At 36.8% G+C, this 18779-nt stretch overlaps 1 protein-coding gene and 1 long non-coding RNA gene across 3 annotated transcripts; both read left to right on the forward strand.

Annotated features, from left to right (window-relative positions):
- The first annotated feature begins 1169 nt into the window (after window positions 1–1169).
- On the forward strand, window positions 1170–18763 carry LOC105277148 (protein GDAP2 homolog). 2 transcript variants are annotated; one of them, XM_011335429.3, is made up of 13 exons: window positions 1170–1458; window positions 7057–7245; window positions 7620–7762; window positions 7866–7998; window positions 8338–8447; window positions 8546–8785; window positions 8869–9037; window positions 13192–13345; window positions 15231–15370; window positions 15659–15713; window positions 16096–16239; window positions 16327–16396; window positions 16490–18763. In XM_011335429.3, the coding sequence occupies exons 2-12, from the start codon at window positions 7061–7063 to the stop codon at window positions 16387–16389; spliced, it is 1536 nt and encodes a 511-aa protein (XP_011333731.1). In that variant the 5' UTR covers window positions 1170–1458; window positions 7057–7060; the 3' UTR covers window positions 16390–16396; window positions 16490–18763. The 2 variants fall into 2 exon arrangements, with proteins under 2 accessions (XP_011333731.1, XP_011333654.1); XM_011335352.3 differs by having other exon boundaries at window positions 16327–18763.
- LOC105277099 lies at window positions 11962–13122 on the forward strand. The gene is made up of 2 exons (XR_893541.1): window positions 11962–12293; window positions 12856–13122. It is a non-coding gene; the product is annotated as an uncharacterized LOC105277099 (long non-coding RNA).
- Window positions 18764–18779: the final 16 nt, after the last annotated feature.

The following is an 18779-nucleotide window of genomic DNA, read 5'->3' on the forward strand; positions in this document are numbered from 1 at the left end:
CTTTTACTTTTAATATTGCACATTTTATTTTGTTTTATCTAATAATTGTTTAAAAATAATCACGCAATTTTAGTTCGTTTAAATTCTTTAAAAAAGTATATGTATATGTTTACTTTATTTTTTATTTTTTATTGTTTATTTTATTCTAAAAAAAAAGAAGAAGGCGATGAGAGAAAGTCTAGCCCATTCGCCACGAAGAGAAGTAAAATTATAATACAGAGCCGTGGCGTTATCTATGAGAAATTGTGGAACTACTGAGTGACTATATTCTCGCAATTCGTTTAACGAATGTCGGGCGCCACATAAAATAGCAATTTGTTTAAAAATATATTTAGGCCCCTAGGTATATTCGAGCTTTTTTATCAACTTATATAGAACCCTCAGTTCTTAAATTACCACCAAAATGAATAGTAATTAAATGTACGTAATAACAACTAAATATAAAAAGTGTATATGAATCTCCACTGTCTTGTTTACCAGAAAATTAAGATAAATGATACAACGTTCAAATATAATATATTTTTGTTTTTAAATAATATAATTTAATAATAGACCAGAGATAGAGTCAAAATTTTATTTTCAAGTAATAAAATGTATTGGCAAGTCAATAAAAGTGTACTTTTTTCTAAAACATACTGTTTAATAATGGATCAGAGTTTTTTAAATACAGAATTTTTAAATAACAGCTTAGAGTTGTACTATTGTAACGGCTACGTATTATCAAATGTAGGTACATTATCTCGGTAGATATAATATTATCATAATGTATATTTATAATTAAATATATTTTGCTCCAAACAAACTTTTTAACTAAAATTATTTTCTCAGCAAATTATAGAAACCGAAAAGCAAAAGTGGAGCAAAAAATCCCAATCCAAAGTCGTGATCCATGAATCTTACATGCAGGAAATCCATACACATTTTTATGATAATTCTAGCAAAAAATCATATAGAAATCGCGTTGCAAATTGGAGATAATATTTATAATATCTCGGTAGTATACACGTTGCATTCGAGCGGAAGATGATTAACTTTAGATGTCAAGTCATGTATATAATGCTCGATGTGGAGTGTCGCACGCGCGCCAACGCGCATTCCGGTGCCGCACTGCCGTGTACCGATCGGCTTGGCCCGACAAGGCCGTCGCGCGCATCAGTCAGTCAGCATTCGCGCACGGACGCGATGGTATAGTCGGTTGTTGTGGCGGTTTTTAACCCGACGCCGCGCTCGTGATACCTGCTCGGACGAGCAGAACTGAAAGCAGTTCCTCAAGTGGGCGGGAAGAATTGTTCCGTTCTTTCGTTTGCCCCTTTTTCTTCTTGCTTTCCCTCATTTCCCAAGGACACAGCCAGGTGTCTGCTGCTGGAAAGGCCCACCGGGCATCCGCGACAACAGGGGCTGTGACCTGCTTCCGCGCTGTATCCTCACGGCAGTCTGACAGGCGTGCGACCCGAAGAGGTGAGAGCGAATTCATTCGCATCGTCACGTCGTCGAGGTAGTTCCACTCGCGGAAAAATCTTCCGCTCTCTTTACTTAAGCGGTGTGCTTTTTGGCGGGCAATCGGACGCCAACTACTTGCGGCGCAACAGCCTCCAAGGCAAACGTTCAGTTTGACAGTTCAGAGTTGACATAGTAGGACATTCGTTGAACGAGTGATTCCAGCTCGGTGATCGTGTGCTTGATCGGCTCGGATGGTATTCCCAATTATAATAACGTAAAGCATTACGTATTCAATGGCGTTGTTAATCACCATAACGGAAAATTCTTGATATACGTGCACTCGCCCAAGGATTAATTGATTATTACTATTTACCACGTACGTGCAATCACTGCCACGTAAGTTTGCAGACACTGACTTGAACAACGGAAATGATCGCAGCAGAAGATTTACCTTCCGTTACAGTGAATTTCCCGATGTACGGCTTCTACCTTGCCTGAAGTATAAGTGCGTCGAAACCGTATCCCAATTTAATAAGCCTATATGTATACATCATACATACATATATAAGCGACTTTTTTTTATATAAATTAATATAAACGATGCAAAAACTACGCAGCTAGGTGCGTATACGCGCGAACGGAAATATGAGATCTACTTTTCCCTAGGGATTCTCAGTGTTCCTCCGTGGAATTCTTGGATTCTGTGAAAAACTGATATGAACAATGAACGCTTCACGTAAATTGTAAAACGACATTTGCAACATTTGCGTTAGAAAGTGGGAAGGTGATGATACCCCACCAATCGGACGAATTTCCACGAATACTACGCAAACTACGCTATCGCGTAAGAAATACAGCCTGATCATCTGTAGACCGGTTTTTGTGTCGACTGTTTTCATGAAGCTTTTCTTCATTATGGAAGGTCGAGGAGAGTCGATGTTCATCGACTTCCTGAGCGGCGCTCAGTGCGGTGCGCGACGACCTTGATCGCGCACATCGCTCGCGTTGCCGCCGATGTAGAGGTATACGCACAACCCGCGCGTTTTCACGTCGATAATTCGCACATACATTCTGTTGGATCGCGTTTCGACTGTGACAATATTGGCTCCCTCAAGTGAAATAATCCTGATCTCATTGGGCAAATTTTCACGTTAGAAAACTTTCTGTCATCGAACAAATGGAAAGAGATTTTAAGGAATCAGCTTTGAAAAATGCACATAACGAATATAAAGTCAGAATTTTACTTAACTAATTTTAAGTGCAGGTCAGGTTTTTAATTTTAATTAAATTCAATTGATAAGATGGCCGTTATAGTTGAATGAAAGGAGAAATAAACAATATACATAATATATATGATAGCTGCCTCTAAGCTGGTTGAGGTTGCATAAACTGTTTTCAAATGCTGATAGTGTATAAAGTACTTTGCAATTTTAAGTAAGGCGTAAACGCCTTATCGGATACATAACGCCTTGTTTCAATGTTTAAACCTTCATGCTTGGAAACTCAAAGGAAAATCATCTGCGAAAATGATATGGATGTACACTTTAAGCCGCTTTAAATCACCTACGATCGATGTTCGTTTTCACGATGCCGCGAATTATCGATGGGTCGCGCTACGCGTCATATCTATCGTGGTAGAGGTCACGTATCGATGATATATAGGTCATACATTTTCGGCCTTGCATCTGGCATCTAAACGTCGATTGGTTGACGCGTCCTCATTGACCAATTGTTCTAGGGAGAGCCGTTGTTTCCGTCCGGTTTGAAGAATATACGAAGCAACTGTTAATTTTATCGATGTCTTAATTTATATTGTAATATACAATGACCAATTTTTTGCCTGCACAATTCGTAATTTTATTAACGTGTTTCGTTCATTCAAAATACATGAATACTATTATATTATGCATATATGAATATAATTTCTGTGGTCTTGCTAAAACTTTTCTTTTTAATGTATGTTTTTTATTTAAAAACTTATATGTTACATATTTATAATTTGCTATAAATTATATATATTTATATAATTTTGTAAATCTGTATTTTATTTTATTTTTAATGAAAATGGATCTTGAGAGTCGACAAATTTTTATAAAAATTTATTAATTCATGATATAAAAAGGAAACCTTTAATATTATACATTACATTTTATGAATATATATTTTTTGCCGAATATATAAATTTTAACACATTTAGAAAATTATTTGATTTTGACATAAAAATGAATTTACATCATTTTTTGGTTCTAATGTCAATCTAATGTGTGAGCAAAGGTTCATGAAGAAATCTCGTAGGAAGGTATCAGAAATTCAAAATAATTTTTTTACCTGCGTTTATCTATTCTAAGAAACGTAAGACGTTACACAAGTGACATTGATTTGTAATTGACTACGCCGTATTTATCGATAGCAATATCTTGAAAAATACCTCTGAAATGACATAATATGGTATAAATATGTCATTACACGTTACGTTAGCATTAGCTGAATCTCACGTCACCATATGGCACATAACATATATCGTACCATCATTATATATACGCTTCCTTTCCTAGCTTGAGCCAATAATATCTCTTTAAAATATTAACGAGACTGAAACGTCTAAAGAAGAATTCGATAAAATCGAGATTGCAACAAGTTAAAATCAATACTGATCGTAAAAACAATTAGAATTTATATTTGGCGAATTCGGACGTGTCCAGGATGGAAAGTCGATACTTCGCTAATATTTTATATTCATCGATTCGATTGAACGTTCTCTCTCGCACAGTAGTAAAGACAAGGAATGCTGTGAATGTTCGCTTTGCGTCATACACTGAATCATAATAACATGGTGGATTTATAATCCGTGCGCAAAGTTGCTGTATAACTAGATAAACAATCTTAGCATATGCGTAGAGAATAAATGATAATGAACTATCATTTACAAGCACATAAACGATAATAAATAGTAAGCATAATACGTGATATTATGCAATATATCATATTAATGTAGTCTCTTAAATTATGTATTTCTTAAATAATTTTGAGCAAATTTTCTAGAAAAATGTTAACAATGAGTAAAAATTATTTCTGTTTCTACAATCTGTGTAAACAAGGAAATAAGAATTACTAAGAGAGAGAAATTAATAACGCGCAAAGATAAAGTTATCGATAAAAGTTTTCTGAAATCAACAAGTTATAGCAGAAATATCAACTTTATCTCGACACGTATCGATGAGACATACCGTAAACCATAAATGTACTGCGGTACCTTTTATCAATGTGCAAACCAAAGAGGGATTAAGCGTTATCATCAACCGGATCTAGTATTCCTTCAAGAGATAGCCGGACTCGATGAATTATCAACCTGCTGAAAATAGTTGATACATTGCGACAGATACTATGATGCATCGATGGATCATTCGTTTGATTTATAATAATTCTCTAGTTTTTCTATCACAGATTAGATCGTGACAACAAAAACAAAAAATTACGTAAATCTTTTTCTTGCATTCAGAGTACATCGATTTTCTTTTCATCGATCCACTTGATATCCGACAGAGCAGAGTTATGAAACGTGTCGGAAATTCTTATTCTATTCGTGATAAGTTTTATTATTATTTCACGCTCTGAAGAATCATGAAAGAACTGTGCGTCTTTGTGGAAACAACCGCTGCCGATTTATATTTGATTCTCTTTTTTGTGTTTTCAAGCTTTTTCACTTCATTGGCGACTGTGCGCGCACAAAGGGATTCATTTGGAAGCCCCTCGTGTTGCAGAACATTGTAACCCCGAGCTAAAAGGCTTCGTCGGTGCATCGGTGCATTCGTTCAAGGTGTATCAACGATAGTTGATTTACTATATATACACGGTATACTATAAAGTATACCGAGGCTTGTAATACTACTGTTATTAATATATTTCGTATTAATAGTAAGCATTTTTATGTCAGTGGTTTTGCTGCAAACTCATTGAGACGTTGCTCATGTAGGAAGTATCTTTATTCTATTTTTAAAGCTAGATTTATCGAACGACTTTGACCCTTTATGCCTCGGTAGTGTTATCGGCCGCGTAGTTATTAAATTAAATGTAAGGTCATTAAACGCACATTTTCCATTTTTCTCACTTCCGCCACTTCATGTCATGCGCTCCCATGCGCGTCAATTACGTCGTATCATTCTCTAATATTATAGAAAATATACACACAAAATATAATTAAATTATAATATAATATAATAATAATAAATTATTATTATTATATATTTATATAAAATCAATATATCTGTAAATAATGAAGATGCAATGCTAATACAATCGTCGAAAAATCTAATATTTATTAATCGACATCATACTGTTTTATCAGAGTATGCCGTAGTAGATTTTACATATCGAATCAGAATTTCTTAAATTCTCTTACGTGTTGTTAGCAAAGGTAAATTATTCTGATAATGGTTATGGCGCGAGGTCGATGATCTTGTCTATTAATGGGTTTGCCAGGATGTAAGATTCGTACGAGGCCAGACGGCGCCAGTCTCCCGTCTCCTTGCCATTACCAATGACATATATCGTACTATCTTGTCACGCACATGTACAGTTCGAAACAATTTAATTATTAACGTGCGATAGAAGCAGAAATATAAAATTATAATATAATGTATAATATTACTTATACAAAATGTAATATACTTAAATAAAAAAAAGGAAATAAATATAAGAATCTAATGATTAAATACAAGAATCAAAAGTTAGCTATTTTTGTTTTTGAAAATTATTTTAAATGATCCGCAATTCGCAATAGAATTTAGGATAGAGCTTTGTCTATAACTTTATATACAGTTTATTATACTTAAATTTATATTTGAAAAATCTAAATTATAGTAGCTTAAATTATACGCGAGTGCACGTATCTTATAAATATTCTCAAACGGTAGTGACGCAAAATTACAGTTAGAATTCTATCCTGTTCTAGTTTGCAAATCGATGAGAATTGCGTCCTTGGTCGAGTATTGTTCTTGTTTGTAACATGGCCCACATTTTTATCGACAGAACTGTTTATTTTTAGGAGTACACGACAATACCGACTGCTTGCATCTGCTTGATGCGCTTGCTGTGTAAACTAAATGCGGTTCTATCGTCAGTAATATAAAATATTTTATATCATATTTATGTATAGCTGCATTTTATGTAAAATTCCTTGAATATTAATTGGACATTACTGTTACCTGAAAATTTAAACTAAAAAAATCTGGAATTTATTGAAAATTCTGTTAAAATATTATAATTTTTAAATTAAATTATTAAATCCGTTTTTTTCGAAACCTATAAGCTCAATTCAAGCTTTATTTTAAATTTTCGCCCACGAAAATGGCGTTTGCTCATGAAATATGATGAGAAGCACTCTGCTGCTGGTTAAAGAAACATTCGCGGCATCGATAATAGCTGTTTCGAACGTATTTGCTCACGTAGGCATTCTACTCCAAGTCAATGGACGTGCTCCTTACGTGTGACGTACGCTGGCGAGAAATGACAGAATAAGATTAGGTTAGGATTGAAACAGCTGATACGAAAACAAAGGCGCACACCTCCACTTTCGTTGGCGGATAAATCGATAAAGCGTGCATGTACGGTTTTCAGCTGAATGAGGCTGATGGAACCCTTGGGTGTTGTCCAGGACATTGTGAAACCAGCCGCATTAAAACGATGGGCCGACTACCCCGTTCAACACCGATTCACGGATTACTCCGAGTCGATTAGAGAAACGGCGCATCACGCTATAAGTCCCTTCCTCTGTCAACCGTCGCTTAACAGCAAGCTCGCGTTATGGTAAGAGTTCAAAACTTTTTTTCATTTATATATCCTTCAGTACATCCTTCGTCGCATTGCTGGATTGGCCAAACCACAAGTTAAAGCTGTTCTCTCCTTGGCGAGCACTCCAGTATATCCATATGCATACGTTGTGACAGTGTTGAATTGCTTTGCATTGTTTGCTGGACTGGCCAGACCGCAAGTTGAACCTGTTTTCTCCTCGGCGAGCGTTCCAATACCATATCTTGTTCAATAACTTTCCATGGAAAACAAATGTTATCCTGCATGGTGCTTCCTGTGTAAAACTATAGGTCTATAATTGCTCGATTCGGTTTTTTATCTTCACAAGTGCACGCGTGCATTGTAATTCACCTGGTATCGAATTGTTTCAGGACCGGAGATATCTCGACGTTGCAAGTGGACGCGGTAGTAAATCCTACCAACGAGACGATGGATGATAACAGTCCTATGTGCCAAAGAATATTCGACCGAGCTGGTTCTGCACTTAAAGTAGAAATATATAACGAAATAAAAGGTTTGTATAACCGGTGTAGTTGTTCCAGTGCGTCAGGCCCAACGATGAGGTCTGCTTTATTAATATCATAATTAATATATTAATATCAAAATATTGATTGCAGAATGCAGAACCGGTGAAGTAAAAGTAACACAGGGTCACGGATTACCTGCTCGTTTTATTATACATACTGTTGGACCAGTTTATAATGTCAAGTATCAAACGGCTGCACAGAACACGTTACATTGTTGCTATAGGTAATTTAACTATGTTTCCAATACAAATACAAGTTCTTGTATAAAAAATGACGATAAATATCGACAAAAAGGACTTCACTTTATTATTTTTATCATCAGATTAATAAATAAGATATAAATTTAATCCATTTGAATATTCTATAATGATAGATAGAGTTTTCTTTTCTTTAGACGAGTTTTACTTGAATATATACCGCTACAGATCTCAGTATATAACATATAAATAATTACAATCGTACAATTTAATTTTATTATTCATTTATTTTATCTGAATAATTTGTTTTACAAAATGATAATGTGTATTTAATGTGTATTTAATATTCTTCTTCCTTATTACAGAAATGTCTTACAAAAGGCGAGAGAACTAGGATTGCGTACCATTGCCCTACCGATAATAAATTCAGTGCGGAAAAATTATCCTCCGGATGCAGGAGCTCATATAGCTCTCAGTAAGTGCAGATTTAAATATCTATACAAATGTAAACACACAGCTGACTATTATTAATGGTGCTTCATTAATAGAAAAATAAATCTCTTCTTCTTACAGGAACTGTGCGAAGATTTATGGAGCAATATAGTGATTCATTAACGTGTATTATATTTGTACTGGAGTCGTGCGATCTTGGAATATACGAGGTTCTCTTGCCTCTTTATTTTCCGCGAAATTTAGCAGAGCAAGATAACGCTTGCTGGCAATTACCGAGCGACGTTGGAGGACCGGATGGAGAACCTTTACTTCCAGATAGACAAATCAGAATAATTGATAATCCTCAACACGCTCTGCACGGTAAGCAAACATTCTGTTGTTGCGGCCATCTGTAAATTTAATTAGCAGCGTTTCTTGAAAAATACGTTTTGTCGCGCTTCCAGGCGACGAGACGGTAGATCTATCAGCTCAATTAGAGACTTCGGTGAACATTGGCGAGCACGCCTTTGCACAGATGCAAGGTGACTTGGATCGTCAGAGACTCTTGGGAGAGAGACCCCTTGCTGATCCACTAGCGGATATAATGCTCAAGCAAATGCAGCATAAAGAAAGGTATGAATTTTTGTTTTTAACCTAACTTAACTAGATTTATGGAACCCGTCAATTTGACGGATTCATTGAAGGTACAGAATCAAAAGTATTATTTTTTATCAACGAGAAACCGAAAACCGAATTTTAATGTACCTGTCAACGTGACGGATTTCAGTAAAAAGTAGGTATACGAGCAATGTTCGTAAATCTAGTGTTAAATCTGCCCAGATTTTTATAACGATATTTATTTTTTCTATCTTATCTTGCGTTTTTCCTTAGCCTGCGGTAGCTAGTTACTGTATAAAATAAAATAAAATGAAAAGAAGAAAGTAGTACAGAAAAAACTACTTCACTGACTGAAAAACACTGCCAATTTTTAATAGCAATTTTTCTGTTTTCTTTGACCATTTTAAAGATTTTCTAATAAAGTGATAAAACTTGTTTAAACAAAATTATTTCTATGTTTTATTGAATTTCTTGCCATGAGTGTACGTGCTTAAGCGCTTTTTATAAGAGTAACGAAAGTTACATGTAAGTATTCAGGGATCTGTAAATTATAAGTATATTATATATAAGAAATGTTCTAATTATAAATTAGTGCATATGTTTTTACTTTTAGATTTGGTATTTATCAATGTACATTGATATTATATTATCTTTATAATTAATGTTTGTCAGCATATTCTTTTATGTAATGAGATGTTAATAGTTATTTTTTAAAGTAAAATTTCACAAAATCTATATATATATAACTTTTTATGGCAACAATTAAACAATTAATGTTAATTAAACAATTAATTCATAACAATAGCGATATATTCGCTATTGCATGAAAAATTACATATGTATGAGTTCCCTGATTTAAATCTATATTTGACAATGCTGTCACATGTATAAAATCGACTTTCGTACAACATATATATAAAGGTTCTTTCGCAATATTTGTTTCTAATTAATTTCAGGATCGAGATATCTCATGCGTCACGGAAATAAATCATTTGTGCAGGCTTGACATTTCCTGTCGCATTAAATACTTATTTTCAGACCGAGATTGTCATCGACGTCATTTTGTCGTGACACTTGATTACAGCAAGGCAAAAGACCTATATGTGACTATAACCGCTGATTACACCAGCGACAATGACTCATTCCATGATTCTTTTTTTCGAGAGAGATAACTCATTTTTTGATTTAATAATCTAATAATCGCTACCATATTCATTTTATATGCTACATATTGTAAATTAAAAATGCCTCAGTAGCTTATTTCACACAATATAAAGGCAAATATAATTTTACAAAGCAAAACTTTTACCATTGTATAATTATGTTTATACATATTTTATAATACATTTAAAAACATTTGGTCTTTGCGAAAACTTTGTCAAAACTATCCAAGTATGTTCAACCTGAGGGAATATCTTTCACTTATGATTTCAATGAAACACCTTGGATCTGTTTTAATCGAGGTCAGGGTTACGAAATTGCAGTCTTTAAATAAGAACATAATGTTTGAGATGTGATGTGATTGCGATCGCGTGCAACACCGGTGCTTTCGTACTTTGTTATCTAAATTTTTTCTTGGAAACAATAGTTTTGGATGCGATGCATTGCGTATTGTTTAGTTACTCTCTTTTTCCAAGAATCAATTAAATAATTAAAATATTTGAGTAATTGAATAATTAAAATCAGTTAAATAATTAAAATCATTATGCGTTCCACTAACTCATTATATAATTTATTAGTGGAACTTGAATATATATTCAAGTGAATGTATAAATTTTGAAAAGCAAATACAAACAGATATTTAAAATATCTTCCAGATATTACTACGCATTTATCTGATAGACAAATTGTTCAATCTCTGTTCAATTTCCATCGAGCATAATCTTATTTTTTAGTCACTTGTTTGGTGAAATCGAAAAGTTCACAAAACCTACGCTCCGCGATTGGCCTTTATTAATTAAATCAGAAATACGTGATCGATCGTGAAAAGAAAATTCTCCAAGGCAAGCGTATATTTTAGCTGGATCGCCAATTGGAGCAATCTTTTTGAACATCGTTACTTTACTACACTGAATCCCCTAAGAAGCATATTAAAAAGATATCAGGCTACGTTTACTAACAATGAATATGAAGAAACTCGTTATTACATAAATACACAGTGACATTTAAATTCTTGAAAATCTGCGTCTTTTTAAAAGGATGATCCATCCACGAAACATGCCAAGATCGCGCTCTCGCGTGACGCAGATTTTTCCTTAAATCATCATGCTGCTGTATAGATACATTTGGCAACTGGGATGCAAATAGTCAATTATACAAGGAGAGGCGAAAAAGTCACACGCACGTTGACAGTCTCAAGGCCACCGAGTGGCAACACCCGCGCGATTAGGGAGTACATCGCGATCATTTAATAATCGGGCTCGCGACCCCTACTCCACGTTGTCGATGCCGCGCATCGAGCACGCAGTTTCACCCAGCTCTGGGCAGGCGCCTTGCGAATTCGACGCGGAAGCCACCCAGGCCTGGCGTCGTGACCGTCGTCGTGGACGTCGCAGCCGTCTATCGCGGGGGACGTCGCAGAACGTCGGCTCTCGCTGAGCAGGACGGCGCGGTTCGATCAGTCTGTCGTGACCCGTCGTGCCGCTCTGGTCTGTCCTCGTCTGGTCACCTCGTCTACGCTTGTGCTCCTCCGATCGAAGGCACCTCGGCCTGATCGCTCCGTGCGTCATCGCTCGCCTCTTCCTCCAGCCGGAAGTCACGGAGGGAGATTCGCCTGTGCACGAGTGTCAGTCAGTAGTGCTCCGATCGCGTATTCTTCTTCGCAGTGGTTTTCTTTTCTCTTGATCGAGGCAAGATCAGGGGACCTACAAGGAGGAACATTACGGCAGAATGGTCATGATTGACATGGTGGATGTCATCGAGGATGAGGATCGGTGTGTATCAGGAGGAGGACGTAGTAGTGGTTCTCGTCGTTCTGCCGCGCCGGTTTCCTGTTTCCTGCGGGTCGAGCACAGTTTCGACAGGCCTGTGTCTCGTTATCGGTTTGCTATTGATCCCCCGCGTTCATTGGCGTTCGTCCAGTATATTTTCCCCGACCGGCAAAAAATTGTCGTCCGCAGAGTATACCCGAGGGCTGGTAATGATTGACCTAGTATTGGAAAATTTTTCGACGACGTAATGTAATGTCATCACACCGTTCAACGTGTCTGTGTCTCAAGAGAGTTTAAAAATAATCGGCAAATCGGCATGTACTCATGAGAAAATTTTTACGGTAAAAGATGTATTTTGGATTGGTCGCTGTAATTATATTATGAAAAATATAGGCACATAAAATATTATATAAAGAAGAGTGAATCTTCGTTTAACGAGCATGCATCGGAACAATGTGCCACACACACACATGCAGTTATTTATAAACATTGGAGTAATATTCGTGATGATATGCATCGCCACATAATGTTATTTACATTATACATTTATTTTTTCGCAATAAAACTCATCACATTATGAAATTTATACGCATTACCAGACTGCATTTCTATTGCACGTCACGCTATTTGCACTTTATGTTATGCAAAGCTGCACGTTTCTCCATATCGTAATTAAAGCTACACGACGGCGAGATATCGCAAGATTCAAGCAGCGTTCTCCGTGTTCCGTGCTCCGTACACATTAACATCTTCCTCTTCCAAATCGCAAATTAATATCAATTAATGTAATATTGTATTGAAATTGTCCTAATTGGAATTTTACTAAATGTATACATCACCACATTTTCATTACTTTCACGATGCGAGTTTGATATTGTCCCCTTTGAATTTTTCTTTTTTCAGCCGCCTTCGGGAAAAAAAATTCAGACTCGAGTTGAATAATTCAGCGAGTCGCAAATGATAATCGCTGTATTTCTGTATCTCAAGGTTTCAATTAATAATTACTTCGACTTTGATTGTTCTTATGCTACAAGAACAGAAAAGTTATCAGCTATCATTAAATACACATTACGGTCATTAGCTGGAACTTAACATTCTTCAATTTGGTTGATTTTCTGTCACAAGCGTAGCTTGCCGTAACACATGTACGCATTAAGCATGTCCCAAAAATTATATCAACAGTTCATACCTCTGATCGTGCGTACGATAGTGAAAAGCTGATGAAACCGTTGGTTGCAGGTACGAAAGGCTTCTTAGGAGAGCAAAGACGGAGGACCTAACTGAGGTTTCGGGGATTGGTTGCCTGTACCAGAGTGGTGTAGATCGACAGGGTCGGCCGGTGGTAGTTTTCGTCGGCAAATGGTTTCCAGCCACCAAAATCAATCTAGATAAGGTAAAAAATCGTTCGTCAAAGTTCTTGATAAAGTCACTGTAGGTCGCATGTAAAAGAAACATGTCGCATATGTAGTATCATGTAAAAACGTTTTCATACAGCATGTTCGGTATATAAATAAATATATCGATATTTATATATCAATATTAATATATCGATATTAAATATAAATAAGTTGAGTAGCTTCGTTATGCGGCGTATAATGATTTTATTGATTAATATGTAAAGACTGCAAATTATCATAATTATCCTCATAAACCTCACTATAATATACTTCTTCATAGTACTCTGATTCAAGTTTGAAGATTATCGCATCGCTATAGTCGTGTGTGTGCATGTACATATATATTATTCTATAGTCACTCGCTCGTGTCCTTTGTTTTCATCGATTCGTCTGAATTGTTTTACAAAACGGCGAACGTTTTGCAGAGTATTCTTCCAATGAAAGCCGCTTTCTTTCTCTAGTTTTGTCGGTAATCTCGCACATAAGCTATATTATGTTACATTACGTTAGAACCTACTGCAAAAGTTTGATGCAGTTGTATAAAAAAATATAAAAGTTTTATTTGTGCTCATAAGACGGAGCTACACAAGTTTGTGATACCTGATACGAACCGCCGACTCGCGCATGTCATTGACGTTCAATATTGTGCCGCACCGCTCGAGGGGGAGAGCTTTTTATACCAACCCCTACAGATCATTTGGCGTCTATCTGTGTATCCAACCGCCCCGTCATCGTGCCATTTCCTTTCTTCATCGGGCGGATTCATTCTTATCGCGTTGCTTGTAGTCGGAGCGTAGTACGGTATAATGCAGGCGGGTGGTAAATCGATATTTACATGTCCAGAAATAGACCGACCGCGAAACGAGTCCCCATAGAGAGGGCGGCCAGATTGCTACCGTTGTTGCGGCGCGCATCCCCATTCTCAATGAAATTTCTCGCTCCTCCTCGCCCTCCCGATCTATTTGCGCTGGTGACAGCCGATCCCGTGCGCTGACTCAGCTGCAGCATTCGATGACATATTAATTGAACGTTTCATCTGAAACATCTTCTTGCGCCATTGCGTGATAACTAATTGCAAGATTATGTACGGGAGACCTCAAAATATCATTAAAAAACGAGTATTCTTTTATTTAAAGCATGAATCAACAGAAAATGAAACGATTTTAAATAACGTAGACTGTAACATAAGAAGTCATTAAGTTACTTGTCATTTCGAACTCAACGTCTGCAGCTAATAAGGAAAATAAGATATTTAGTAACTGATAGCTAGCACTTGTGCTAGCACATTTCGTGTGAAGACACATGTAAAGAAGAATATTTGACATGTTACACATGTCAGATGTATGCTGCATCATTGCGGCGTTCCCTCTTTCTTTAGCACGAACGTTACCGTCATATAGGAGCTGTTTACACCTGTGAAAAAAACATTATTATTTTGAAGGGAAAAGACAAACAAGTGTTTTAAATGTACCGTAAATATCACTACTCGTCGAGGAATCTTGCAATATCAATCGCGATTTCGTTACCGTGAATAATGAAATCACGACGAAATTGCTTAGCTCTTGCAACAGAATCGGTAAAGAAATACAGTGTACCACGTAGGAATGCTTTGGAAAACATATTCTGTACGCCTAATTACTAATATCCCGTCGATCAGGAGGGTATTTACGCAACGTTTATTTCGGGACATATATTCACCCCTGTTTCCCTCGTTTCTATTTTAATATCATATTTTTTTACGCAGCATAAATTCCCAACGTAAAACGTTTAAAGGGGATAGTGCTTTACTTTCCATTTTGCACGAAGAATGGGAACGCGATGATAATACATAAAATATGTTGGAATACTGCTTCATTCTCGTGTCTTTTTTTGTGACTTTAGGCCTTGTTGTACCTGATACAATTGCTGGATCCCATCGTGAAAGGTGACTACGTTATCGCGTATTTCCACACCCTTACAGCCAGCAGCAATTATCCCAGTTTACACTGGCTGCGCGAGGTTTACAACGTGCTTCCCTACAAGTAAGTCGTACGCTTAACATCAAATGCATCGGATTTATGGATCACATTTCAGACGCAATTGCAGATCACAAGTCACGTTTTTACGTAACATTAAGAATTCTTCGTTTTAATTCTAAGGAGAGGATAAGCTGACGGGGATTATTAAATTATCACACTTTACTATACATTGATGATTATACATTCTTTTGTACAAATTTGCATCGGATTGTTATTTATCGGAATCTACATGATACCATTCGTTTGCAAAAATTTAAGCAGAGCGGTCTTGAAATAAGATTTCTTTTACAGATACAAGAAGAATCTAAAACATTTCTACATTATTCATCCTACCTTTTGGACCAAGGTCAGTAGAATCATGTGCTGTAGCCATGTATCGCATGCTGATACAATGAATGATCTGAAAAGAGAATTACGTTCTTAAGACGCAGAAGCGTTGATGAATACTGTGTTATCATATTTCCCACGTTTACGTTGCGCCACAACGAGTTATCTTTGGAACAATCGTTTATTTTATTTCGTATTTCCTGACTGTTCCATAATCCGTTAGTAAATATATTGTAGTTATATGCAGCAAGTTTATAACCTTTGATGATTTAAAGAGACCATTAAAATTTGATTTAAAAAAATGCAAAATGAAAGAGAAGAGTTGCAACTAGAACTTGAGTTTAGATATAAGTACATCAGTTTCCTTGCGAAAACGTAATTGACTTGCTCGTTTGTTACAGATGATGACATGGTGGTTCACGACCTTCATGGCTCCAGCTATTAAGCAGAAAGTTCACAATTTACCCGGAGTAGAGTATCTCTACGAAGTGATGCCGCCTGACCAACTTGAGATCCCAGCGTACATTACGGAATACGATATGACGGTATAAAATAAATGAGTAGCTGCGTTATGCGGCATGCGTAATGATTTTAATCCTGTTGTAAACTCTTATTGCTATGTTTGCTTACAGGTAAACGGCTTGAGGTATTACCAGCCGGATCCAGTCTCATCGTCGCCGTCAACATCCACGTAACTCGCAGGTGAAGATCGAAATGAGAGCGGCGATGTACCGGGGACGAAGTCAAATCGGGTATTCCGCGCATTCATACAGCTGACCATTCGTATTCTTGCAGTGACGCCCGCGTGCCGCTCAAGCGTGACAGCCATACGCGTGAGATTCGCGATTACCGGCGTGTCTCGCCGGCTTGCCGCGACGATACGGCGAAAGGTACAACGTTGCCTGGACACGGTGATCCGCATCTTTGAAAAAGTCGTCCGGATCCGCAGTACTTCGAAGTCGATTCGTCCAAGTGCCTCGTGATGGAGCGCTTTCAAGCAGGGAAGCGGGAAGAAAGGACGATCGGCGGCGCTCACGTGAATGAATAATTACGTTAATACGAGAATTTTAATACACAAGATCAAGAAACCACTGCCCACCTGTTGCTGTCAACGTTGATTGATTGGTTCTTTCTACTCGTGTGCGTAGGACCACGCATGCTGGGTTTTACATCTCTCCGAAAGTACGAAGATGACACTTGGATTACCGGACAATCCGCGTTAAAATAGAGAAAGATACTGGACCGACCTCGTGGAGTGTTACAAGTACACTAAACTAAACAGCATATACCTACCACACATCCAGTAATGAAGCTAATAAATTACTTACTGTTCGCTTAGAGCGAATATCGGCTGCCAAAATATCAATAATCAGAAAATATTTTCATCATCGTCGTCATCGTCATCGCTCGTAAAGCGGAATCCGAAAGCTGGTATTAATGTCGCCCTTATACGTATTATTGCTATTCGTGGCAGATTCTTAGATTAGTACCTGCCTGTGGGAGCGGTAGAATGGATAAAAATACACAAGTATCTGACGATGTTTACTAGAATTAAACAGCTTCATACAGATCGTCAATCGCTTTTCGTTATTTTCGTATCGATCGTTATATACAGTGAAAAGCGTCTATTTGAGTATTGTATATTGTCAATATTTTATTAAGTCACATCGTTGAAAAAGAGAGATTGGTGCTGTGCCGTTGTCGCCGCTACTATATATACATGCATATATGTATACACACATATCATATATATATACGTATATATAGCCGCGGCATTTTCAATATATTAATAAGAACTTATCGGCTACGAAGAGAGAGTGGCTGGACTTTACTGTGATGTCATGTCTTCGGGGCAGCAGATTCGATTAATTTTAAAATGTGTTTGTCTTCTCCGTGGAGACTTCGTATGATGAGACTTGCAAGTGTAAAATTGTGGAGCAACGCTCGCGGAACGTTGACCGTCGAGCGCCAAAGCGTCGTACGAGTACGAGACAGTCCTAGATTAGAAGAAGCAATAAACTTAAGAGCTTGCTCGCGATGTATTTCGGGAGTCAAAAATCGTTATCCCCGTTGTTAAGCATTTTTAGCGATTAAAGAAACAAATTAAAGAATTAAAGAGAAGAATTATCAAGTTGAAGCCTGTTAATCGCGTCGATTAGCCCATTTTCTCACGCCCGCCAAATCACGATAATTATCCCTGGCGCCCTAACGTAGCGCCCTTTCTCATCCCCTTCTTTTTATTTTTCGTCTTTTGTCACGATGAAAAAATTAAAAAAAAAACAAACAGATTTTGTGCTTAAACATTCCGCGGCCGAACTGAGAAGAAGCAATGGGTTAATTGACCATGCTACCTCCGCCGAAGATACAATCGTCCGTGTCGTGGTCGAATGCAAAATAAGTGTTTATACGCATTGAGATTTAGACAGTTATCAAATTTAAAAAAAAGTGCTACTCGTAACCGTCATCGTCATTCGCAGCGACGGAGTAGTATTTTTTCACGTTACTGTATCTACATATATATGTATGTTTTGCATAGAGATTCGAATGCTGTTCGCGCTGCGAATAGTCGGAAGAGAAGGAAATCTCGTACTATTCGGAGGGGCCAATAGTATCAGGCGATGACATACGAATGGGATATTTTTCATTTTTACGTTCAACATTTGAATGACCTCACTGTCCGTCCCTGACAATCGAGTTTAACAAGTAGCGAAGAATTGCAAAATATGTAAACACACGTTGATTGTTATTTATATATTTTATATTAATCGTTGTTACTTTACCGTTCGAAATTTTATTGAAAGAGGACTCGACGAACCCTATATGATGCAAATGTGTGCAAGTTATATATGTTAATCTTTTAAACAAATTTCAAAATCGTGAATTGAGAATTGCTTTTAAATTTGACTATATAATTGTTTGCTGTAGTTTGAGAAATATACCGTTATCTTTAGCAAGCTTGTATACGATAGACAAGATTTATCATTTATGTATGGCGAAAACAATGAATATGGTTTTAATTTTACTAAACTATGTATGTTAATGTAAATATATATACATATATTAATCTAAGATATTCTTATACATT

Source organism: Ooceraea biroi, chromosome 3 (genome assembly GCF_003672135.1).
Source record: "Ooceraea biroi isolate clonal line C1 chromosome 3, Obir_v5.4, whole genome shotgun sequence".
In the NCBI taxonomy this organism is placed as follows: domain Eukaryota; kingdom Metazoa; phylum Arthropoda; class Insecta; order Hymenoptera; family Formicidae; genus Ooceraea; species Ooceraea biroi.